Source organism: Centroberyx affinis, unplaced genomic scaffold (genome assembly GCF_046629955.1).
Source record: "Centroberyx affinis isolate AG114_WGS23_722 - 3 ecotype Tasmania unplaced genomic scaffold, CSIRO-AGI_Caff_v1 ptg001832l_1, whole genome shotgun sequence".
Lineage (NCBI taxonomy): Eukaryota > Metazoa > Chordata > Actinopteri > Beryciformes > Berycidae > Centroberyx > Centroberyx affinis.
The window spans coordinates 36,063-61,525 of NW_027280212.1; the positions used below are offsets into that span (position 1 = coordinate 36,063).

The following is a 25,463-nucleotide window of genomic DNA, read 5'->3' on the forward strand; positions in this document are numbered from 1 at the left end:
GTAAGCTGATGAGTATCAGGTGTGTCATGATGACACATCACCTGCCTCTAGAGGCGCTGCAGTCCAGCTGCCAGTGTGGAGGCTGAGTCATCAGGTGGCAGAGAGTCAACAGGCTTCGTCTGCACCGGCTCCAACAACAGCTGGGCTGCTCAAACTGACTGATAGCACCAGCAAAGGGAGTTTCACCAGAATTGACCAACTGTCTTTTTTTTTTTTTACTTGTCATAACCACAGTCCTGACTTACTTGTGTGAGAAAAAGAGAAAATGATGATGATATCAATTTATTCTTTCCACAGAAAATAAGAGACCCACACAACTGAGAATGTCTGATATCATGCAGAGTTGGGAAGTAATGGAATACTAAATACAAATAAAAGGAAATGTATTCCATTTTGGTACCTAAAAAATATGTATTCTGATTACAAATACTTGGGAAAGGTTAGAGGATTACTTCTGGAAGTATTTTTAAGGTGAAAGCAAGAAACTTTGCAGGCCATTTTAACAGTGGCAGGTGCTCTGTGTCTTTATACAATGTGGCACAGAAGAGGAATTAGTGTTTGGATGCAAAACTGAAAAACATTTCATGAACTTTGTCATTTTTATTTATTTTTATCTTATCTGTAGTACCTTTATACCTCAAATATGGCAAAGTAAACTAAAAGCAAATGAACATAATTAGAATTTGGGTAATGCCTTGAATTACCTTATTGATTTCTATTTTGATGAGGTCACTTGTGTTTCCTGCAAGTTTTCCTGTGATAAGGTGACAAAGCTCCTCCTCCCCCCTTCAGTGATCTTATAAATTGCTCCTCCAGCATCTCCTCTCCTCACACTCCAAACCTACTAATCTCTCAGCAGTAAGGCAACTTTCCAAGATACAACGCCATTCTCAGCACACACTGACAACATGCTGGGGAGCCTCTGCACTCTCATCACTGCTCTAACATGTAAGGAGGCTGACTTACTGCAGCTTTGACCTCATGTTGGATTCATCAGCCTGTGTGTTTCTCTTGACTCCATGTCATCTTGTTGTTTCCCAGGTGTGAGTGGTGTGACGGTGGTGACACAGAAGCCTCCTGTTGTGACACTGAGGAGAGGAGAGACAGCCACCATGGACTGTAACCTGGGGACTGTTACTGGTGCTTCAGCTCGCTGGTATAAACAGGTTCCAGGAGGAGTTACTCAGCATGTATTGAGGTTTTACCATGGCTGGAGCTCTGTACAATATGGCCCTGGATTCTCCTCTCCCAAATTCAAATCTAATCATCAGTCTCAATCAGATTATCGTTTGATCATCAACACTGTGGAGGAGGGAGACTCAGCAGTCTATTACTGTGAAACATGGGACAGCTCTGTTAGTGAGATCGTATCACAGTGATTTACACCATGACAAAAACCTCCTCACTAAATACTTCTGCTTTTTGGGTCTCTGACACATCTTGACTGAGACTGAAACCATCAACACCAATTCCCTCTGTACAGTTAGAGGTCACTTGCTACAAACCTCTAAATCTTATTAATGGATTCTCACATGAATCCAACAGATAACAAATAAAAACGACCTTAATAGCGACAGGCTTTGCCAAGACACTTTTACAATGAAAAATAAAATAAAATCACCAGTAAATCTCACTGTTACAACTTCAAGTAATAATCCATGACATTTTCTGATTAATAATTGTTTGTTATGCTTCTCTCTGTCTCTTGGTGATTGACATAAATGCTTCAACCCATACTCAGTTCATTTGCTCTCCTAAACGCCTGGAGTCTGGTAGGTGTTTCCCGTGAAAAATCCTCTGTGCACAGGAAGTGATGCATTTTACATTTCTAGCAGCAGCAACAGTGTTTTGTTTGGAATAAACAAGAGGACTGTTTTTTAGCATGAGCTGCGATAGACACCATAGCTTAACAGACAAAGAAAAGACTGATAACTACACAAATTCAGTCTTCATCAACAGAAAATTCAAGGAAAAAGACCTCCCAGCACCGACAACATTATTTGATTATGAAGTGATCTCTGGGAAGTGCAGTGCAAAAACACCACAGCAATGAAAACTTATTACCAAAAATCTTCCCAATGATTAAACAAAATAATTTGGGATTAATACGTAGCATGCCAGCTTGGGAAGTCTAAAATTGAGAAAATTCTTATGAAATTTAGAATTTTTGATTTGTGTCGACTCTCTGCCCTGCTATCATAGAACAGCACTGTTTATTAGACATTAAACTGAAGGGACCGCCTGTATTCTCAAGAAGACAACAGCGTATAAAAGAAGAGGTTTTGGAATGGAATGAATAGAGGTTATGATGTAAAATCACATACATTATGTAATTAATTCATTAATGAAAACTCTGTTCAGTGTTGAAACTCCTCCCCCTCCCCTTTCCTCTCCTCTGTCCATATAAGCTTCTTCTTCAGTCTCTCCTCTCCTCACACTCCAGTGCTGCTCATCTCTCAGCTGGACAGTAAGGAGGTTTACACCACACACTGACAACATGCTGGGGATCCTCTGCACTCTCATCACTGCTCTAACATGTAAGGAGGCTGACTTACTGCAGCTTTGACCTCATGTTGGATTCATCAGCCTGTGTGTTTCTCTTGACTCCATGTCATCTTGTTGTTTCCCAGGTGTGAGTGGTGTGACGGTGGTGACACAGAAGCCTCCTGTTGTGAGGCTGAGGAGAGGAGAGACAGCCACCATGGACTGTAACCTGGGGACTGTTACTGATCAATCAGCTCGCTGGTATAAACAGGTTCCAGGGGGAGTTACTCAGTATGTGCTGAACTTTTACCATGGCTGGAGCTCTGTAAGCTATGGCCCTGGATTTTCCTCTCCCAAATTCACATCTAATCATCAGTCTCAATCAGATTATCGTTTGATCATCAACACTGTGGAGGAGGGAGACTCAGCAGTCTATTACTGTAACACATGGGACACTTCTGTTAATGAGTACGTATCACAGTGATTTACACCATGACAAAAACCTCCTCACTAAAATACTTCTGCTTTTTGAGACTCTCACACATCTTGACTGAGACTGAAGCCGTAAAAAACATTTCCCTCTGTAAAATCCCCACATGTACAATTATATATCACTTGCTACAAACCTGTAAATCTCATTGATGGATTTTCAAATGAATCCAATAGACAACAAGTGAAAACTAGCTTAAGGCTAGTTCCATGCTTGCCACCTGTGTGTCTTGTCAAGTTTAATAATGAAAAATTCATTAAAAAAATAATAAAAAAAATAAAATCACCAGTAATACAGTAGCTAGCTCACTGCTCCCACTTAAAGTAATAATCTGACATTTTTCTAAAAGATAAAAAATTGCTTTGCCACTCTCTTTCACTGATCAATACAACACAAAATAGTTTCAGTTTATACCTTGAAACATTTTCATTTGTTGTTCTGAACACCTGGTGTCATGTCGGTCTTTTTTGGGAAAAATCCTCTGCTGTCTGATGTCATTTTACACTTCCAACAGCAGTAGCCTACAACAGTTAATAAACAAACACTAATAAGCAGAGGAAGAAATCAGTAGTTTGCATGAGCAGCGATAGGCACCGTGACTGAAGAGACTGAGAGAAGAACGATACATAAAGAAATTCAATCTTCATCAACAGAAACTTTAAGGAAAAAGACTTCACTGTACTGGTGACATTGTTTGATTACAAAGTGATCTGTGGGAAGTGCAGTGCAGAAACACCACAGCAATGAACACTTATCCCCAAAGATTTCTCCAAAACACAAGAATCTCATGGATTAACACTTTAAAATAACCATCAGGGCGATCACAACACAGTCACTCACCTGACAACGGGTCATCTAGATTCAGAGATTCATCATGGGCTTCTCATCAAATAATAATAATAATTTGGCATCAATAGGTAGCATAGGGAACATTATTCTCTGCCCTGCTATCATAGAACTTTAGTGTTTATTAGACAGTATGTACAACCTGAAGGGATCATTATAATATGAGCCTGAATAGCTATGAAGAGATATTCTCATGAAGACAACAGGGTATAAAATTTGAGATTTTGCAATGGAATGACTAGATGTTATTATGTGACATCAAATACATTATGTAGTGAACTTCTGAATGAAAAGTGTGTTCAGTGTTGAAACTCCTCCTCCTCCCCTTCTCCTCTCCTCAGTCTCCTTATAAGCTTCTTCTTCAGTCTCTCCTCTCCTCACACTCCAGTGCTGCTCATCTCTCAGCTGGACAGTAAGGAGGTTTACACCACACACTGACAACATGCTGGGGATCCTCTGCACTCTCATCACTGCTCTAACATGTAAGTTATTATTTTTTATTCTTTTTCCAGGCCATATTTTCAGCTGTAAACCTTTCACTCATGTGTTTTTCTTTGTATGTTGACAGATGTTGAAGGAGTGAAAGTGCTGACCCAGACGCCTGCTGTCCAGACAGTTTCTACAGGACAAGAGGTCATTATGAGCTGCAACATTGAGAGAGATGATGGAAATTATGTCAATTGGTATAAACAGGTTCCTGGTGGGGTTCCTCAGTATGTTCTGAGATTTTACCATACTCACACATCACCCAGCTTTGGAACAGGATTCTCCTCCGACCGATTCAACTCTAAATCCTTATCAAGTATAGATTACCAGTTCATCATCAAGCAGGCAGAGGCAGGAGACTCTGCTGAGTATTTCTGTCAGACATGGGATTCCTCTGCTACTGCAGCTGTATCACAGTGATTCACACCATGACAAAAACCTCAATGAGTCTCACTACAGCTTTTATGAATGCTGAGCAAAATCAAACAAAGCCAAAACAGCAAACCTGGAACAAAACAAGAAAGGATGCTGAACAAAAGCCTCTAGAGAGACAAGAGCATGTGAAATATTACCATCCACATAACATTTGAAACAAACTTTGCTGGATTGTCTGAATGACGCTCTTATCAAGGACAGCATCATCATCATCACCGTCATCACTCTGATTTCAACGATCATATCTGGACTTTAAACATTCCCATGAAAACAAAAGGATGCAGCAGAGATTTCAGAATCAATGTTGAAGTCCAGCGGTGCTTTGGAATATAGGCTCACTGATGAAGGGAATGAGATGTTGACAGTGAAAGTTAGATTGGTCTGAACAGGAAGTTTCAGTTCCACTCCCCTCATTAGTGAGAGTCTGGAGGTTTTTGTACAGCCATGTGTACAAACTGAATCACTGTGGTATTCGGACAAGGCACCAAGCTGATTGTGACAGGTGAGTCCTGTTTAACTGCTCATAATTTATGCTAATTCTCCTGTTATTTATTTATTATATTAGTAGAAAATAATCAAGTCATGTGTAAATCATTTCTAATATTTAAATCTTATGTTCAGTGGATGATAATTGAAGCTTTTACATCAGCTTTGATACCAAGCAGGTATTGTAAAAATTTGTCAGGGGTCACAATATCTGAAATGTTTTCTATACAGTTCACTACAGTTCTTTTATTGTAGTGGAATTTAAACATGTTCAAGATTGTGTTAATTCATCTACTTTACACAAGTTTCATTTCAACTGCTTTCATCACTGCAATTCCAATTTAGCAACATTAAATATTTTGTCAACAGTAATTAGCCTATGGTATTAAACAATAATTAGTTGTGCTTTAATCTGGTAAAATTAAAAGTTACTCTTAAATTCTGATTGAATTATATCCTCTTTCAAGAAGACAAAGTAATCACTATGTATGTTGACTGTGTGTGAAAATATGTTTTCTTCAGTGGTGAAATAGCCACCATTTGATAAAAGTGACACCTACTGTACTTTTACACAATGACTGATAACATTACAAGAAATTATAATTAATTATGCTGTTTTTAAAAGGACAGTAAGTAACTTAATATTTTGGTTTGCAAGTTGATAATACTTTTACAGAATTTATCCTCTGTATTGCAGAACTGAAGTCAACTGAGTGATGAATTGGAAATGATTTAGTTCCAAAATAGATAGATAGCATTTTGGAAAATGAACTCTGCTGATGCTTTAGGTGATGATTTCTTGTTTGGACACTTGGTTGCAAACTGGTTTAGTTCTTCAAAGTGATTATTTTTAATTGTGAACACAAATAATCAATTAATACAACAGATTATCATGATATTTTCCGTAGTGAATGCCTGACTTTGCTGATTGTCTTGATGAATGTCTCCATCTCCTGCAGGCTCCACCCTCCCTCCTCCTGTCTTGACAGTCTTCCCTCCGTCCAGTGATGAGCTCCAGTCCAACAAAGCCGCTCTGGTCTGTCTGGCCAGTCTGGCCAGTCCGTCTTTGGGTTTTGCAGATGTTACCTGGATGGCTGATGGGAGTCCAGTGAGCAGTGGGGTCTCTACCAGCACCGCTGTTCAGCAACCAGGCCAGACTTTCCAAATCAGCAGCTATCTGTCCATCCAGACGTCAGACTGGAACAAGGATAAGGTCTACACATGTAAAGTGTCTGTGGGCTCCAAGGCTTCAGAGAAAACCATCAAGAAGTCAGACTGTCCCACTGAAGAACAGTAGGCTGCCAGAGTTACCGTTTCAAATCTGCTTCTTTCTTGCTTGTGCTGTTTGGGCATTACAAGGTTTAGGCGTTAGAAATCTTGATGTTCAGAAAAAATGTGTAAAATAATTTTGTAAGACTTGTGTCTCTGTCCCTGTAATAAATATTGTTACAGTTAGGAGGACGACAAGATGTTTTGGCTTAGCTGTATTTTGTTTAGTTTGATTCAATAAAAAGCAGTGTGATTTAAAAAAAAAAAAAAAAAAGTTTGTATTTCATTGTTACTCAAGAGAAATTAGATCTAAACCAAAAATTTGGATTAAGACTGTACTACAATCTCTTTTTAATCAATTAATTAACGTTTAGCCTGTTGTTACAATTATCAATAAAATGCAACACGTAATATATTTTCAAATGTGGACACTTGTGTACATTCCCAAACAGTTTGTTTCACAATATAATAAGGAAATAAAATATATTTCCATTCATCAATACCCATGTTATTTGATATATCACTGTCACTGTATACTACAACATGACAATAGAGATAAATTCACTGTGAAAATCTACACATGCACTGATGGTACAAGCTGGTTGGAAAAGACTGGCAATGGTTGAAAAAAAAGAAAGAAAATCATCCAACATGAGCAGCAACTGCAGATGACTTTGCATCCCCAGTCAGTGAAGCATCACCTCTCTACTCCTCCCTCTCTGCCTTCCCAGGATGCACCTGCTGGCCTCCTCTCCTTATTTATAGCTCCATGCAAATGAAGAGGTTGAGTCTCGACTCTCACTAATATATGAGTGGCTGCAACTGGCTGGAAACACATCTGTAGATTTTTTATTGCTATTATTTATATTGGCTTATTTGAAACAGCCAAGTATATTGATACCATATAACACTAATCTATTGCACTGTACATGTGTGCAAAGCCAAAGCTTGTTTCCAACACTTGACAGCTGATGAGTATCAGATGTGTTATGATGACACATCACCTGCCTCTAGAGGCGCTGCAGTCCAGCTGTCAGTGTGGAGGCTGAGTCAAAAGGTGGCAGAGAGTCAATGGGCTTGGTAACTTGTTTCAGAACAAGCACAGATCCTGTACAGACCCACGGTGCATGTGTTCAGTTCAGTTCAATCAATACAATGCAGTGAAGCACTGCGACACAGTTATCGGTTAAATGATTCCACTAACGTCAGTTAAATACCACAAGGTGGGCTATACGTTACCACCGTTAATGTTTGAAGGGCAGCAAAAGACGTGTTATGGGGTTGTTGTTTACAAATCCCATTAGGCAAGTTCAGCAAATGGTGAAATGATAAGTTTCACTTTTGTTTTCACACCGGGAATCTCTGTGGATTGAGTTCAGTGCTGCTGGTCTGCTGTCTGTGCTTCTCCACATGACAAACATGATGTGATGTGACATCAGGCGCATTAGAGATCGATTTGGATCAATTTCTTTACATTGACCTACTTTTGATTTTGTGCTTCTGTATGGGAACCACTGCATCTCTTAGCCACAGACGCCCTCTAGAGGCCATCTCATGAAGCAACATCTCGCTAAGTGTTACCTGACTGACTGACTGACCTGAATTTGTCTCCTGATGTCCTCGGCTGTGCTGTCGGAAAAAGCAAAAATGACATCGATTTATTCTGTCCACAGAAAATGAGAGACCTACAAAACTGAGAATGTCTGATTGGGATGGTCAGGAAGTAATGGAATACATGTCACGGCATAATGTATACTAAATTTAAGCAAAAGGAAATGTATTCTGTTATGTTACTTAAAGAAAGAAATCTATTCTAATTGCAAGTACTTGTGTTCATTTACAAGGTTACTGTAATTTATCCATTTAAACAGTGGCAGGTGTTCTATGTCTTTATAAAATGTGTCACAGAAGAAAATTGTCTGTATGCAAACATGAACAACTATTTATTTTTATTATTTGTGGTACGTCAAATATGAAAAAAAACAAAAACGAAACACACTTCGGTAATCACTTGGACTATGTGATTTATTTCAATTTTGATGCGATAATTTGTGTTTAAATAGAGTTAGGAGAGATTGTTTCTAGTTATAAATGTTAAATCATCAAGTTTTCCTGTGATAAGGTGACAAAGCTCCTCCTCCCCCCTTCAGTGATCTTATAAATTGCTCCTCCAGCATCTCCTCTCCTCACTCTCCAAACCTACTAATCTCTCAGCAGTAAGGCAACTTTCCAAGATACAACGCCATTCTCAGCACACACTGACAACATGCTGGGGATCCTCTGCACTCTCATCACTGCTCTAACATGTAAGGAGGCTGACTTACTGCAGCTTTGACCTCATGTTGGATTCATCAGCCTGTGTGTTTCTCTTGACTCCATGTCATCTTGTTGTTTCCCAGGTGTGAGTGGTGTGACGGTGGTGACACAGAAGCCTCCTGTTGTGACACTGAGGAGAGGAGAGACAGCCACCATGGACTGTAACCTGGGGACTGTTACTGGTGCTTCAGCTCGCTGGTATAAACAGGTTCCAGGAGGAGTTACTCAGCATGTATTGAGGTTCCGCCATAGCTGGAGCTCTGTAGTTTATGGTTCTGGATTCTCCTCTCCCAAATTCACATCTAATCATCAGTCTCAAACAGATTATCGTTTAATCATCAACACTTTGGAGGAGGGAGACTCAGCAGTCTATTACTGTGAAACATGGGACAGCTCTGTTAGTGAGATCGTATCACAGTGATTTACACCATGACAAAAACCTCCTCACTAAATACTTCTGCTTTTTGGGTCTCTGACACATCTTGACTGAGAATGAAACCATCAGTTAGAGATACAGTTAGAGATACAGTTATACAGTGTACAGTTAGAGATCACTTGCTACAAACCTCTAAATCTTATTAATGGATTCTCACATGAATCCAACAGATAACAAATAAAAACGACCTTAATAGCGACAGGCTTTGCCAAGACACTTTTACAATGAAAAATAAAATAAAATCACCAGTAAATCTCACTGTTACAACTTCAAGTAATAATCCATGACATTTTCTGATTAATAATTGTTTGTTATGCTTCTCTCTGTCTCTTGGTGATTGACATAAATGCTTCAACCCATACTCAGTTCATTTGCTCTCCTAAACGCCTGGAGTCTGGTAGGTGTTTCCCGTGAAAAATCCTCTGTGCACAGGAAGTGATGCATTTTACATTTCTAGCAGCAGCAACAGTGTTTTGTTTGGAATAAACAAGAGGACTGTTTTTTAGCATGAGCTGCGATAGACACCATAGCTTAACAGACAAAGAAAAGACTGATAACTACACAAATTCAGTCTTCATCAACAGAAAATTCAAGGAAAAAGACCTCCCAGCACCGACAACATTATTTGATTATGAAGTGATCTCTGGGAAGTGCAGTGCAAAAACACCACAGCAATGAAAACTTATTACCAAAAATCTTCCCAATGATTAAACAAAATAATTTGGGATTAATACGTAGCATGCCAGCTTGGGAAGTCTAAAATTGAGAAAATTCTTATGAAATTTAGAATTTTTGATTTGTGTCGACTCTCTGCCCTGCTATCATAGAACAGCACTGTTTATTAGACATTAAACTGAAGGGACCTCCTGTATTCTCATGAAGACAACAGCGTATAAAAGAAGAGGTTTTGGAATGGAATGAATAGAGGTTATGATGTAAAATCACATACATTATGTAATTAATTCATTAATGAAAACTCTGTTCAGTGTTGAAACTCCTCCCCCTCCCCTTTCCTCTCCTCTGTCCATATAAGCTTCTTCTTCAGTCTCTCCTCTCCTCACACTCCAGTGCTGCTCATCTCTCAGCTGGACAGTAAGGAGGTTTACACCACACACTGACAACATGCTGGGGATCCTCTGCACTCTCATCACTGCTCTAACATGTAAGGAGGCTGACTTACTGCAGCTTTGACCTCATGTTGGATTCATCAGCCTGTGTGTTTCTCTTGACTCCATGTCATCTTGTTGTTTCCCAGGTGTGAGTGGTGTGACGGTGGTGACACAGAAGCCTCCTGTTGTCAGGCTGAGGAGAGGAGAGACAGCCACCATGGACTGTAACCTGGGGACTGTTACTGATGATTCAGCTCGCTGGTATAAACAGGTTCCAGGGGGAGTTACTCAGTATGTGCTGAACTTTTACCATGGCTGGAGCTCTGTAAGCTATGGCCCTGGATTTTCCTCTCCCAAATTCACATCTAATCATCAGTCTCAATCAGATTATCGTTTGATCATCAACACTGTGGAGGAGGGAGACTCAGCAGTCTATTACTGTAAAACATGGGACACTTCTGTTAATGAGTACGTATCACAGTGATTTACACCATGACAAAAACCTCCTCACTAAAATACTTCTGCTTTTTGAGACTCTCACACATCTTGACTGAGACTGAAGCCGTAAAAAACATTTCCCTCTGTAAAATCCCCACATGTACAATTATATATCACTTGCTACAAACCTGTAAATCTCATTGATGGATTTTCAAATGAATCCAATAGACAACAAGTGAAAACTAGCTTAAGGCTAGTTCCATGCTTGCCACCTGTGTGTCTTGACGAATTCAAGTTTAATAATGAAAAATTCATAAAAAAAAATAATACTAAAATCACCAGTAATACAGTAGCTAGCTCACTGCTCCCACTTAAAGTAATAATCTGACATTTTTCTAAAATATAAAAATTGCTTTGCCACTCTCTTTCACTGATCAATACAACACAAAATAGTTTCAGTTTATACCTTGAAACATTTTCATTTGTTGTTCTGAACACCTGGTGTCATGTCGGTCTTTCTTGGGAAAAATCCTCTGCTATCTGATATAATTTTACACTTCCAACAGCAGTAGCCTACAACAGTTAATAAACAAAAACTAATAAACAGAGGAAGAAATCAATAGCTTGCATGAGCAGCGTTAGGCACCGTGACTGAAGAGACTAAGAGAAGAACGATACATAAAGAAATTCAATCTTCATCAACAGAAACTTTAAGGAAAAAGACTTCACTGTACTGGTGACATTGTTTGATTACAAAGTGATCTGTGGGAAGAGCAGTGCATAAACACCACAGCAAAGAACACTTATCACCAAAGATTTCTCCAAAACACAAGAATCTCATGGATTAACACTTTAAAATAACCAACAGGGCGATCAGCTGGCCTTCAAAGGTTTTTACCACAGTCAAGTCAGATGTGCAGTTCAACAATGAACTAATGAAAATGACACAGTCACTCACCTGACAACAGGTCATCTAGATTCAGAGATTCATCATGGGCTTCTCATCAATTAATAATAATAATTTGGGATCAAGAGGTAGCATAGGCAGCATTACTCTCTGCCCTGCTATCATAGAACTTACTAGTGTTTTTTAGACATTATATACAAACTGCAGGGACCATTATAATATGAGCCTGAATAGCTATGAAGAGATATTCTCATGAAGACAACAAGGTATAAATTGAGAGGTTTTGGGATGGAATGACTAGATGTTATTATGTGAAATCAAATACATTATCTAGTGAACTTCTGAATGAAAAGTGTGTTCAGTGTTGAAACTCCCCCCCCTCCCCTTCTCCTCTCCTCAGTCTCCTTATAAGCTTCTTCTTCAGTCTCTCCTCTCCTCACACTCCAGTGCTGCTCATCTCTCAGCTGGACAGTAAGGAGGTTTACACCACACACTGACAACATGCTGGGGATCCTCTGCACTCTCATCACTGCTCTAACATGTAAGTTATTACTTCTTATTCCTTTTCCAGGCCATATTTTCAGCCATAAACCTTCCACTCATGTATCTTTCTGTGTATGTTGACAGATGTTGAAGGAGTGATAGTGCTGACCCAGACGCCTGCTGTCCAGACAGTTTCTACAGGACAAGAGGTCATTATGAGCTGCAACATTGAGAGATATGATAGCAATTATGTCAATTGGTATAAAAAGGTTCCTGGTGGGGTTCCTCAGTATGTTCTGAGATTTCACCATGGTAGCAGTTCACTCGAGTTTGGAACAGGATTCTCCTCCAGTCGATTCAACTCTAAATCCTTATCAAGTACAGATTATCAGTTCATCATCAAGTGAGCAGAGGCAGGAGACTCTGCTGAGTATTTCTGTCAGACATGGGATGACTCTGCTGATGGAGCTGTACCACAGTGATTCACACCATGACAAAAACCTCAATGAGTCTCACTACAGCTTTTATGAATGCTGACCCAAATCAAACAAAGCCAAAACAGCAAACCTGGAACAAAACAAGAAAGGATGCTGAACAAAAGCCTCTAGAGAGACAAGAGCATGTGAAATATTTCCATCCACATAACATTTGGAACAAACTTTGCTGGATTGTCTGAATGACGCTCTTATCAAGGACAGCATCATCATCACCGTCATCACTCTGATTTCAGTGATCATATCTGGACTTTATACATTCCCATGAAAACAAAAGGATGCAGCAGAGATTTCAGAGTCAATGTTGAAGTCCAGCGGTGCTTTGGAATATAGGCTCACTGATGAAGGGAATGAGATGTTGACAGTGAAAGTTAGATTGGTCTGAACAGGAAGTTTCAGTTCCACTCCCCTCATTAGTGAGAGTCTGGAGGTTTTTGTACAGCCATGTGTACAAACTGAATCACTGTGGTATTCGGACAAGGCACCAAGCTGATTGTGACAGGTGAGTCCTGTTTAACTGCTCACAATACATGCTAGTTCTCCTGTTATTTATTTATTACATTAGTAGAAAATAATCAAGTAGTGTTAATAATTTCTAATATTTAAATCTTATGTTCAGTGGATGATAATTGATGCTTTTAAATCAACTTTGATATCAAGCAGGTATAGTAAAACTGTGCCATGGGTCACAATATCTGAAATGTTTTTTTATACAGTTTTATTTCAACAGCTTTCATCACTGCAATTCCAATTTAGCAACATTAAATATTTTGTCAACAGTAATTAACCAAAGGAATTAAACAATAATTAGTTGTGCTTTAATTTGGTAAAATAAAAAGTTACTCTTAAATTCTGATTGAATTATATCATCTTTCAAGAAGACAAAGTAATCACTATGTATGTTGACTGTGCATGAAAATATGTTTTATTCAGTGGTGAAATAGCCACTGTTTGATAAAAGTGACACCTACTGTACTTTTACACAATGACTGATAACATTACAAGAAATTATAATTAATTATGCTGTTTTTAAAGGGACAGTGAGTAACTTAATATATTGGTTTGCAAGTTGATAATACTTTCACAGAATTTATCCTCTGTATTTCAGAACTGAAGTGAACTGAGTGATGAATTGGAAATGATTTAGTTCCAAAATAGATAGATAACATTTTCAAAATGAACTCTGCTGATGCTTTAGGTGATGATTTCTTGTTTGGACACTTGGTTGCAAACTGGTTTACTTCTTCAAAGTCATTATTTCAAATTGTGAACACAAATAATCCATTAATACAATAGATTATCATGCTATTTTCCATAGTGAATGCCTGACTTTGCTGATTGTCTTGATGAATGTCTCCATCTCCTGCAGGCTCCACCCTCCCTCCTCCTGTCTTGACAGTCTTCCCTCCGTCCAGTGATGAGCTCCAGTCCAACAAAGCCGCTCTGGTCTGTCTGGCCAGTCTGCCCAGTCCGTCTTTGGGTTTTGCAGATGTTACCTGGATGGCTGATGGGAGTTCAGTGAGCAGTGGGGTCTCTACCAGCACCGCTGTTCAGCAACCAGGCCAGACTTTCCAAATCAGCAGCTATCTGTCCATCCAGACGTCAGACTGGAACAAGGATAAGGTCTACACATGTAAAGTGTCTGTGGGCTCCAAGGCTTCAGAGAAAACCATCAAGAAGTCAGACTGCCCCACTGAAGAATAGTAGGCTGCCAGAATTACCGTTTCAAATCTGCTTCTTTCTTGCTTGTGCTGTTTGGGCATTACAAGGTTTAGGCGTTAGAAATCTTGATGTTCAGAAAAAATGTGTAAGGTGGGAGAATTGTTTTAGCTTTGCAATTGCTGTATTTTGTTTGGTTTGATTAATTAAACAGCACTGTGATTTAAAAAAAAAAGTGTTTGTATTTCATTGGTACTCCAAACCAAATATTTAAACCTGCACCAGAATCTCTTTTTAATCAATGAATGAACATTTACCACATTGCTACAATTATCAGTCAAATATACAACAAGTAATATATTGTTAAATGTGAACACTTGTGTACATTCCCCAAAATTTTGTTTCACAATACAATAAGTAAAACTAGTGTATATTTCCATTTATTAACAGCTACATTATTCAGTATGTCACTATCACTGTATACTACAACATGACAATAGAGATAAATTAACTTCTACACATGCACAGATGGTACAAACTGGTTGGAATAGCCTGGTAATGGTTGAAAAAAAGAAAAAAATCATCCAACATGAGCAGCAACAGCAGATGACTTTGCATCCCCAGTCAGTGAAGCATCACCTCTCTACTCCTCCCTCTCTGCCTTCCCAGGATGCACCTGCTGGCCTCCTCTCCTTATTTATAGCTCCATGCAAATGAAGAGGTTGAGTCTCGGCTCTCACTAATATATGAGTGGCAGCAAATGACTTGAAACACATCTGTAGATTTTTTTATTGCTAATATTTATATTGGCTTATTTGAAGCATATATAGCATTAATACCATATCAGTAACATTAATCCATTGCACTGTACATGTGTGCAAAACCAAAGCAAAACTAGACAGCTAGGCAAGGCAAGTTTATTTATATCGCACATTTCATACACAACGGAAATTCAGTGTACTCAGTGCAAGAAGATTAGAAAAGTGAAAAGTGCATTAAAATCACATTTAAAAGAAAATATAAAAAGATAAAAATAAATAAATATTATAGTGCAAATGATTGTTGCCCTAACTTTCTTAAAAAGCCCTGGCGAACAGAAAAGTTTGAAGCCCTGATTTAAAAGATTCTAAAGTGGAGGCAGACCTCAGATTTTCTGGAAGTTTGTTCCAGCCATGAGGAGCTTAAAAATTAAACGCTGCTTCTCCATGCTTTGTTCTGACCCTGGGAACAGTAAGCTGATGAGTATCAGGTGTGTCATGATGACACATCACCTTCCTCTAGAGGCGCTGCAGTCCAGCTGCCAGTGTGGAGGCTGAGTCAAAAGGTGGCAGAGAGTCAACAGGCTTCGTCTGCACCGGCTCCAACAACAGCTGCGCTGCTCAAACTGACTGATAGCACCAACAAAGGGAGTTTCACCAGAATTGACCAACTGTCTTTGTTTTTTTTTACTTGTCATAACCACAGTCCTGACTTACTTGTGTGAGAAAAAGAGAAAATGATGATGACATCAATTTATTCTTTACACAGAAGATGAGAGACCCACACAACTGAGAATGTCTGATATCATGCAGAGTTGGGAAGTAATGGAATACTAAATACAAATAAAAGGAAATGTATTCCATTTTGGTACCTAAAAAATATGTATTCTGATTACAAATACTTGGGAAAGGTTAGAGGATTACTTCTGGAAGTACTTTTAAAGTGAAAGCAAGAAACTTTACAGGCCATTTTAACAGTGGCAGGTGCTCTGTGTCTTTATACAATGTGGCACAGAAGAGGAATTAGTGTTTGGATGCAAAACTGAAAAACATTTCATGAACTTTGTCATTTTTATTTATTTTTATCTTATCTGTAGTACCTTTATACCTCAAATATGGCAAAGTAAGCTAAAAGCAAATGAACATAATTAGAATTTGGGTAATGCCTTGAATTACCTTATTGATTTCTATTTTGATGAGGTCACTTGTGTTTCCTGCAAGTTTTCCATGTGATAAGGTGACAAAGCTCCTCCTCCCCCCTTCAGTGATCTTATAAATTGCTCCTCCAGCATCTCCTCTCCTCACACTCCAAACCTACTAATCTCTCAGCAGTAAGGCAACTTTCCAAGATACAACGCCATTCTCAGCACACACTGACAACATGCTGGGGATCCTCTGCACTCTCATCACTGCTCTAACATGTAAGGAGGCTGACTTACTGCAGCTCTGACCTCATGTTGGATTCATCAGCCTGTGTGTTTCTCTTGACTCCATGTCATCTTGTTGTTTCCCAGGTGTGAGTGGTGTGACGGTGGTGACACAGAAGCCTCCTGTTGTGACGCTGAGGAGAGGAGAGACAGCCACCATGGACTGTAACCTGGGGACTGTTACTGACTATCCAGCTTACTGGTATAAACAGGTTCCAGGAGGAGCTCCTCAGTATGTGCTGAAGTTTCATCATAGCTGGAGCTCTGTAGAATATGGCTCTGGTTTCTCTTCTCCCAAATTCACATCTAATCATCAGTCAAAATCAGATTATCGTTTGATCATCAACACTGTGGAGGAGGGAGACTCAGCAGTCTATTACTGTAAAACATGGGACAACTCTGTTGATGAGTTCGTATCACAGTGATTTACACCATGACAAAAACCTCCTCACTAAATACACTCACTTCTGCTTTCTGATCCTTTTACAGAAGTTAACTGAATCTGAAGCCGTTCATTAACCAAAGTCCTCTGCAATATGAACACACTGAACAACTGGTTATGTGTTTGTTGGTGTAAGCAGGTTCAGGTGGAGTCCCTCAGTGCTTTCAGTTGGTAGCATTATTGTTATTCTTCAGTTTTGGTTCAGACTTTACCTCTCATAATAAACATGTAGTTTTCAGTCAAAATCAAACTTTCCATTTTTCATCAATATATTGGAGAACAGATACTCAACTGACTAGTTTTGTAAGACATGGGATTCTGTGAAAGGAGGATCACAGTGATACACAACATTAGAGAAACTGTTAGGATCAACAAGTAAAATATATACATTTGTATAGACTTACAGTAACACTTACTGCATAGCACAGCATACTACATCTCAATCTGCATCCTCTTTTACTTTCTAATTCATGTTCTACTGTTTGAAAAGACATCAGTTTACAATGTTGGAAATATCAGTGACTTTGAACAGAATCATCAGTGACTTTGAAGCTGAAGCCTCCCTGTTGATTTACACATGAATATACAGTAAGTCAGATCAAATTGTCATTAACTACCCTCACCGTCTTCATCTTTCTTCCACCTCCTTCTCCAGATGATGTTTAATGTTGTTCAGTGACAACATGCTGGACACTCTGCTCTGTCACCAGTGTTTTAACGTCAGAGAAGCATCAATACAATTAAAATATTTAGTTTAAAATTGGCTGTTTTTTTTATGTATTTATTCAGCAACACCCTGCTTCACATTCTCACAGTCTCACACATTCACAGCTGGGAGCTTCCCAGTACAACCAATCTTCTTCTGTTGGCCAGTGAGCAGCTCCACTGGGGCTTCAGTGCTTTGCTTGATGGCTCCTCAACAGTAGTTGCAGAGGAAGGGAAGAGTGTGAATCTTCACTTTTCTCGACCACATTTTCCAAACCTGTCTGGAGATTTGATCCAGTGACTTTCCAATCAAAATCCTGCTTCTCTAACCTCTAGGCAACCACCACCAAAACTACTGTGATTTTCATTTTTTTTATTTTTCTATTCATTTATTTTTTCTCTATAGATGTCAGCTTTCAATATTTTACCAGTAATATTACCATCACTGTAGATTATTAACTACAGTGACTTTTTCTGTAGAACGATAAAGTTTCTTGGCTAAGACCCTCCCCTTTCCTCTCCTCTGTCCATATAAGCTTCTTCTTCAGTCTCTCCTCTCCTCACACTCCAGTGCTGCTCATCTCTCAGCTGGACAGTAAGGAGGTTTACACCACACACTGACAACATGCTGGGGATCCTCTGCACTCTCATCACTGCTCTAACATGTAAGGAGGCTGACTTACTGCAGCTTTGACCTCATGTTGGATTCATCAGCCTGTGTGTTTCTCTTGACTCCATGTCATCTTGTTGTTTCCCAGGTGTGAGTGGTGTGACGGTGGTGACACAGAAGCCTCCTGTTGTGACGCTGAGGAGAGGAGAGACAGCCACCATGGACTGTAACCTGGGGACTGTTACTGATAGTTCAGCTCGCTGGTATAAACAGGTTCCAGGAGGAGTTCCTCAGTATGTGCTGAACTTTTACCATGGCTACAGCTCTGTAGAATATGGCTCTGGTTTCTCCTCTCCCAAATTCACATCTAATCATCAGTCAAAATCTGATTATCGTTTGATCATCAACACTGTGGAGGAGGGAGACTCAGCAGTCTATTATTGTCATACATGGGACAGCTCTGTTAATGAGCACATATCACAGTGATTTACACCGTGACAAAAACCTCCTCACTAAATGCACTCACTTCTGCTTTCTGCTCCTTTCACAGAGGTTAACTGAATCTGAAGCTGTTCATTAACCAAAGCCCTCTGCAATATGAACACACTACCTGATCAACTGGTATCATAAGACATGGGATTCTGTCAAAGGAGGATCACAGTGAAACGCACCATTAGAGAAACAGTTAGGATCCACAATCAAAAGATATGCATGGAACATAGGCACAATAAAACATATTGACAAGCATTATTGTTTTTATAGACTTACAGTAATACTATTAAATAGCACAGCATATCACATCTCAATCTATCCTCTTAATTACTTTATAATTGAATTCCTACTGTTTGATATGTAAAACACATTAATTTACAATGTGGGTAAAATATAATGCTGAAATGAATGTGACATGACTGGCAAATGGATGTAAAAATTGACATTCATCATTGACAATTGACGTAAAAATTATAATGCAATGAAGAAAAAAAAATGACCCAAAGTTCAGTATCAATCAGTTCATCAGATTAGTTTCACACTATTGAAATGGTGGATTTCTCATTATCAAATGAGACTCTATATATGAGCAATCAAAACTAATTTCAAGGAGAATCATCAGTGACTTTGAAGCTGCAGATTAATATGCAGTAAATCAGATCAAATTGTCATTGACAACCCTTACCATCTTTCTCCATCTTCCTCCTCCTGTTTCTCTTCCACTATTCAGATGCAAACACTTTCTGTTCCTGTTCCATTAAACAATTTCTGAAATGCTTTTTGAAATTTACATTCCAAAACATCTACAGTACCTGACAATCATATGACAAAATGGATTATATACAGTAAGCTAACATACTGATGTGTTGACAGAGAGGTTTGCATCCTTACCCCTCTTCCTGAACTAATTCTTCAGTCTCTCCTCACCTGTTCATCTCTCAGCTGGACAGTAAAGGATGTTCATGTTGTTCAGTGACAACATGCTGGGGACACTCTGCTCTGTCATCACTGTTTGAAACTGTCTTTTCTCTTAATGTCAATGTTCTGTTTATTAAGCTGTGTTTATCCAGCAACACCCTGCTTCACAAAGCATCCTGCAGCATGGTGGCTCAGTGTGGCTCTGTGGCCTCTCAGTCCAACTGAAAGCCAGGATCCTACGGCTCCAAGGTGGTGGGTCACTCTGTGGAAGATTCCTTCCTACACAGCTGCACTAAGCGCACCCTCAGACGGGCTAACAAAATCGCCCCGGACCTTCTCATGTCCTGCATGAGGACTATGAACTCCTGCCCTGTGGGAAGCGCTTCAGGGTGCCAAGCGGCAGGAGGAATAAGCAAAAACACTCTTTTGTTCCTCACTCCATGACACTGTTCAACCCACAGAGGCGTGAAGGGTGGTGATCAAACCCCCCACCCCCCAGCGCACGCACACACACACACACACATACACACACACCAACCGTGCTCATGACCGTGGACATGGACTGTTGGGTAAGGCAGGGAACTATGGCATGCTGACAGATGGACAGGTGAAGGACTTAGCAGGTGTTGTTTCTATGTTGTATCATGTCATTTTGATGATTGTTGGAACATGTGTTGCCTGACAAATTTCGGTGAGAACGGACAAAAAATAATTATCTTAACTTATCATATCTTAAAGGTGATCTACAACTTGACAAAATCCTCCTCAGGAGAATCCACTCACTTCTGCTTTTCTAGCATCTATATTAACATGTTTAGACCTCCTGAATGTGACGTTCCCCTGGTCACTGTAGGTAAAAGTATCTTTCATAACCAGCCCAAGTTAAAATTTTAAGTTATGAGTTACTAGTTCATAATTCCCAAATAAAAAAAAAATCATAATATCTAAATAATTACTACTGTGAAATAATAATGTTGTGACAAGAATTATATTTCTTACTTTCTTACATCAAACAAAAAAAAACAAAAAAAAACAAAAATAGAAAATTTTTCTGTGGAACTATACAGTTTCTTGGCTAAGACCCTCCCCTTTCTTCTCCTCTGTCCATATAAGCTTCTTCTTCAGTCTCTCCTCTCCTCACACTCCAGTGCTGCTCATCTCTCAGCTGGACAGTAAGGAGGTTTACACCACACACTGACAACATGCTGGGGATCCTCTGCACTCTCATCACTGCTCTAACATGTAAGGAGGCTGACTTACTGCAGCTTTGACCTCATGTTGGATTCATCAGCCTGTGTGTTTCTCTTGACTCCATGTCATCTTGTTGTTTCCCAGGTGTGAGTGGTGTGACGGTGGTGACACAGAAGCCTCCTGTTGTGAGGCTGAGGAGAGGAGAGACAGCCACCATGGACTGTAACCTGGGGACTGTTACTGATCAATCAGCTCGCTGGTATAAACAGGTTCCAGGAGGAGTTCCTCAGTATGTACTGAGGTTTCGCCATGACTACAGCTCTGTAAAATATGGCTCTGGTTTCTCTTCTCCCAAATTCACATCTAATCATCAGTCGAAATCAGATTATCGTTTGATCATCAACACTGTGGAGGAGGGAGACTCAGCAGTCTATTACTGTAAAACATGGGACACTTCTGTTAATGAGTACGTATCACAGTGATTTACACCATGACAAAAACCTCCTCACTAAAATACTTCTGCTTTTTGGGTCTCTCACACATCTTGACTGAGACTGAAGTCGTGAAAACCAATTCCCTCTGTAACATCCCCCCATGTACAATAATAGATCAATTGCTACAAACCTCTAAATCTCCTTGATGGATTATCAAATTAATCCAACAGGCAACAAATGCTAGTTATATGCTTGCCAACTGTGTGTCTTGGCAAATGTTTAATAATGAAAAATAAATAAGTAAATAAAATCACCAGTAATACAGTAGCTAGCTCACTGCTCTCACTTAAAGTAATAATCTGACGTTTTTATAAAAGATAAAAAATTGCTTTGCCGCTCTCTTTCACTGATCAATACAACACAAAATAGCACCTGGTGTCAGGTTGGTCTTTCTTTCTTGGAAAAATCCTCTGGTGTCTGATGTCATTTCACACTACCAGCACCGTACAACAGTTAAAAAACAAAAAATAATAAAATAAACAGAGGAAAAAATCAGTAGTTTGCATGAACAGTGATAGGAACCGTGACTGAAGAGACTGAGAGAAGAACGATGCATAAAGAAATTCAATCTTCATCAACAGAAACTTTAAGGAAAAAGACTTCACAGTACTGGTGACATTGTTTGATTACAAAGTGATCTGTGGGAAGTGCAGTGCAGAAACACCACAGCAATGAACACTTATCCCCAAAGATTTCTCCAAAACACAAGAATCTCATGGATTAACACTTTAAAATAACCAACAAGCCGATCAGCTGGCCTTCAAAGGTTTTTACCACAGTCAAATCAGATGTGCAGTTCAACAATGAGCTAATGAAAGTGACACAGTCACTCACCTGACAACAGGCCATCTAGATTCAGAGATTCATCATGGGCTTCTCATCAATTAAAAATAATGATTTGGGATCAGTAGGTAGCATAGGGAGCATTACTCTCTGCCCTGCTATCATAGAACTTTAGTGTTTATTAGACATTATATACAACCTGAAGGAACCATTATAATATGAGCCTGAATAGCTATGAAGAGATATTCTCATGAAGACAACAGGGTATAAAATGAGAGGTTTTGGGATGGAATGACTAGATGTTATGATGTGAAATCAAATACTTTATGTAGTGAACTTCTGAATGGAAACTGTGTTCAGTGTTGAAACTCCTCCTCTCCTCAGTCTCCTTATAAGCTTCTTCTTCAGTCTCTCCTCTCCTCACACTCCAGTGCTGCTCATCTCTCAGCTGGACAGTAAGGAGGTTTACACCACACACTGACAACATGCTGGGGATCCTCTGCACTCTCATCACTGCTCTAACATGTAAGTTATTATTTCTTATTCCTTTTCCAGGCCATATTTTCAGCCATAACCCTTCCACTCATGTGTTTTCTGTGTATGTTGACAGATGTTGAAGGAGTGAAAGTGCTGACCCAGACGCCTGCTGTCCAGACAGTTTCTACAGGACAAGAGGTCATTATGAGCTGCAACATTGAGAGAGATGATGGATATTATGTCAATTGGTATAAACAGGTTCCTGGTGGGGTTCCTCAGTATGTTCTGAGATTTTACCATACTCACACATCACCCAGCTTTGGAACAGGATTCTCCTCCGACCGATTCAACTCTAAATCCTTATCAAGTACAGATTACCAGTTCATCATCAAGCGGGCAGAGGCAGGAGACTCTGCTGAGTATTTCTGTGGGACATGGGATTCCTCTGCTACTGCAGCTGTCCACAGTGATTCACACCATGACAAAAACCTCAATGAGTCTCACTACAGCTTTTATGAATGCTGAGCAAAATCAAACAAAGCCAAAACAGCAAACCTGGAACAAAACAAGAAAGGATGCTGAACAAAAGCCTCTAGAGAGACAAGAGCATGTGAAATATTTCCATCCACATAACATTTGGAACAAACTTTGCTGGATTGTCTGAATGACGCTCTTATCAAGGACAGCATCATCATCATCACCATCATCACTCCGATTTCAATGATCAAATCTGGACTTTAAACATTCCCATGAAAACAAAAGGATGCAGCAGAGATTTCAGAATCAATGTTGAAGTCCAGCGGTGCTTTGGAATATAGGCTCACTGATGAAGGGAATGAGATGTTGACAGTGAAAGTTAGATTGGTCTGAACAGGAAGTTTCAGTTCCACTCCCCTCATTAGTGAGAGTCTGGAGGTTTTTGTACAGCCATGTGTACAAACTGAATCACTGTGGTATTCGGACAAGGCACCAAGCTGATTGTGACAGGTGAGTCCTGTTTAACTGCTCATAATTCATGCTAATTCTCCTATTTTGTTAGTGCATTAATCGAAAATAATCAAGTCATGTGTAAATAATTTAAAATATTTAAATCTTATGTTCAGTGGATGATAATTGAAGCTTTTACAGCAGCTTTGATACCAAGCAGGTATAGTAAAAATGTGCCACGGGTCACAATATCTGAAATGTTTTTTTCTACAGTTTTCTACAGTTTTTTATTGTAGTGGAATTTAAACATGTTCAAGATTGTGTTAATTCATCTACTTTACACAAGTTTTATTTCAAGTGCTTTCCTCACTGCAATTCCAATTTAGCAACATTAAATATTTTGTCAACAGTAATTAGCCTAAGGTATTAAACAATAATTAGTTGTGCTTTAATCTGGTAAAATAAAAAGTTACTCTTAAATTCTGATTGAATTATATCCTCTTTCAAGAAGACAAAGTAATCACTATGTATGTTGACTGTGTATGAAAATATGTTTTCTTCAGTGGTGAAATAGCCACTGTTTGATAAAAGTGGCACCTACTGTACTTTTACACAATGACTGATAACATTACAATAAATTATAATTAATTATGCTGTTTTTAAAAGGACAGCAAGTAACTTAATATATTGGTTTGCAAGTTGATAATACTTTCACAGAATTTGTCCTCTGTATTTCAGAACTGAAGTGAACTGAGTGATGAATTGGAGATTATTTAGTTCCAAAATAGATTTCTTGTTTGGACACTTGGTTGCAAACTGGTTCGGTTCTTCAAAGTCATTATTTCAAATTGTGAACACAAATAATCCATTAATAAAATAGATTATCATACTATTTTCCGTAGTGAATGCCTGACATTGTGGATTGTTTTGATGAATGTCTCCATCTCCTGCAGGCTCCACCCTCCCTCCTCCTGTCTTGACAGTCTTCCCTCCGTCCAGTGATGAGCTCCAGTCCAACAAAGCCGCTCTGGTCTGTCTGGCCAGTCTGCCCAGTCCGTCTTTGGGTTTTGCAGATGTTACCTGGATGGCTGATGGGAGTTCAGTGAGCAGTGGGGTCTCTACCAGCACCGCTGTTCAGCAACCAGGCCAGACTTTCCAAATCAGCAGCTATCTGTCCATCCAGACGTCAGACTGGAACAAGGATAAGGTCTACACATGTAAAGTGTCTGTGGGCTCCAAGGCTTCAGAGAAAACCATCAAGAAGTCAGACTGCCCCACTGAAGAATAGTAGGCTGCCAGAATTACCGTTTCAAATCTGCTTCTTTCTTGCTTGTGCTGTTTGGGCATTACAAGGTTTAGACATTAGAAATCTTGATGTTCAGAAAAAATTTGTACAATTATTTTGTAAGACTTGTGTCTCTGTCCCTGTAATAAATATTGTTACAGTTAGGTGGGAGAATTGTTTTAGCTTTGCAATTGCTGTATTTTGTTTGGTTTGATTCATTAAAAAGCATTGTGATTTAAAAAGAAATGTTTGTATTTCATTGGTACTCCAAACCAAATATTTAAACCTGCAACAGAATCAATTTTAATCAATGAATTAACATTTACCACATTGCTACAATTATATACAACAGGTAATATGTTGTTAAATGTGAAATTCACTTCTACACATGCACAGATGGTACAAACTGATTGGAATAGCCTCGCAATGGTTGAAAAAAAAGAAAGAAAATCATCCAACATGAGCAGCAACTGCAGATGACTTTGCATCCCCAGTCAGTGAAGCATCACCTCTCTACTCCTCCCTCTCTGCCTTCCCAGGATGCACCTGCTGGCCTCCTCTCCTTATTTATAGCTCCATGCAAATGAAGAGGTTGAGTCTTGACTCTCACTAATAT

General features: G+C 39.2%; 3 protein-coding genes and 3 pseudogenes across 3 annotated transcripts; all 6 read left to right on the forward strand.

Annotated features, from left to right (window-relative positions):
• Window positions 1-40: 40 nt before the first annotated feature.
• Window positions 41-166, forward strand: LOC139652593 (small nucleolar RNA SNORA17; annotated as a pseudogene).
• Window positions 167-2,497: 2,331 nt separating this feature from the next.
• LOC139652575 (immunoglobulin lambda-1 light chain-like) lies at window positions 2,498-6,744 on the forward strand. Its single transcript, XM_071529685.1, has 4 exons — window positions 2,498-2,537; window positions 2,631-2,956; window positions 5,210-5,243; window positions 6,187-6,744. Exons 1-4 carry the CDS (start codon window positions 2,498-2,500, stop codon window positions 6,522-6,524), a joined length of 738 nt encoding a protein of 245 aa, XP_071385786.1. The 3' UTR covers window positions 6,525-6,744.
• Window positions 6,745-7,499: 755 nt separating this feature from the next.
• LOC139652602 (small nucleolar RNA SNORA17) lies at window positions 7,500-7,611 on the forward strand (annotated as a pseudogene).
• A 2,759-nt stretch (window positions 7,612-10,370) lies between these two features.
• Window positions 10,371-14,493, forward strand: LOC139652576 (immunoglobulin lambda-1 light chain-like). Its single transcript, XM_071529686.1, has 4 exons — window positions 10,371-10,410; window positions 10,504-10,829; window positions 13,148-13,181; window positions 14,049-14,493. Exons 1-4 carry the CDS (start codon window positions 10,371-10,373, stop codon window positions 14,381-14,383), a joined length of 735 nt encoding a protein of 244 aa, XP_071385787.1. The 3' UTR covers window positions 14,384-14,493.
• Window positions 14,494-15,608: 1,115 nt separating this feature from the next.
• On the forward strand, window positions 15,609-15,734 carry LOC139652601 (small nucleolar RNA SNORA17; annotated as a pseudogene).
• A 5,158-nt stretch (window positions 15,735-20,892) lies between these two features.
• LOC139652574 (immunoglobulin lambda-1 light chain-like) lies at window positions 20,893-25,039 on the forward strand. The gene is made up of 4 exons (XM_071529684.1): window positions 20,893-20,932; window positions 21,026-21,347; window positions 23,585-23,622; window positions 24,516-25,039. Exons 1-4 carry the CDS (start codon window positions 20,893-20,895, stop codon window positions 24,848-24,850), a joined length of 735 nt encoding a protein of 244 aa, XP_071385785.1. The 3' UTR covers window positions 24,851-25,039.
• The last annotated feature ends 424 nt before the right edge of the window (window positions 25,040-25,463 follow it).

What these genes read in the sequence shown, in the direction of transcription:
- LOC139652575 (XM_071529685.1), top strand. Translation starts at nt 2,498, where the DNA reads ATGCTGGGGATCCTCTGCACTCTCATCACTGCTCTAACAT. An exon ending in TCTCATCACTGCTCTAACAT is followed by an intron (nt 2,538 to 2,630) that starts GTAAGGAGGCTG and finishes GTTGTTTCCCAG; the next exon opens with GTGTGAGTGGTGTGACGGTG. An exon ending in ACACTTCTGTTAATGAGTAC is followed by an intron (nt 2,957 to 5,209) that starts GTATCACAGTGA and finishes TGAATCACTGTG; the next exon opens with GTATTCGGACAAGGCACCAA.
- LOC139652576 (XM_071529686.1), top strand. Translation starts at nt 10,371, where the DNA reads ATGCTGGGGATCCTCTGCACTCTCATCACTGCTCTAACAT. An exon ending in ACACTTCTGTTAATGAGTAC is followed by an intron (nt 10,830 to 13,147) that starts GTATCACAGTGA and finishes TGAATCACTGTG; the next exon opens with GTATTCGGACAAGGCACCAA. An exon ending in CACCAAGCTGATTGTGACAG is followed by an intron (nt 13,182 to 14,048) that starts GTGAGTCCTGTT and finishes CATCTCCTGCAG; the next exon opens with GCTCCACCCTCCCTCCTCCT.
- LOC139652574 (XM_071529684.1), top strand. Translation starts at nt 20,893, where the DNA reads ATGCTGGGGATCCTCTGCACTCTCATCACTGCTCTAACAT. An exon ending in TCTCATCACTGCTCTAACAT is followed by an intron (nt 20,933 to 21,025) that starts GTAAGGAGGCTG and finishes GTTGTTTCCCAG; the next exon opens with GTGTGAGTGGTGTGACGGTG. An exon ending in CACCAAGCTGATTGTGACAG is followed by an intron (nt 23,623 to 24,515) that starts GTGAGTCCTGTT and finishes CATCTCCTGCAG; the next exon opens with GCTCCACCCTCCCTCCTCCT.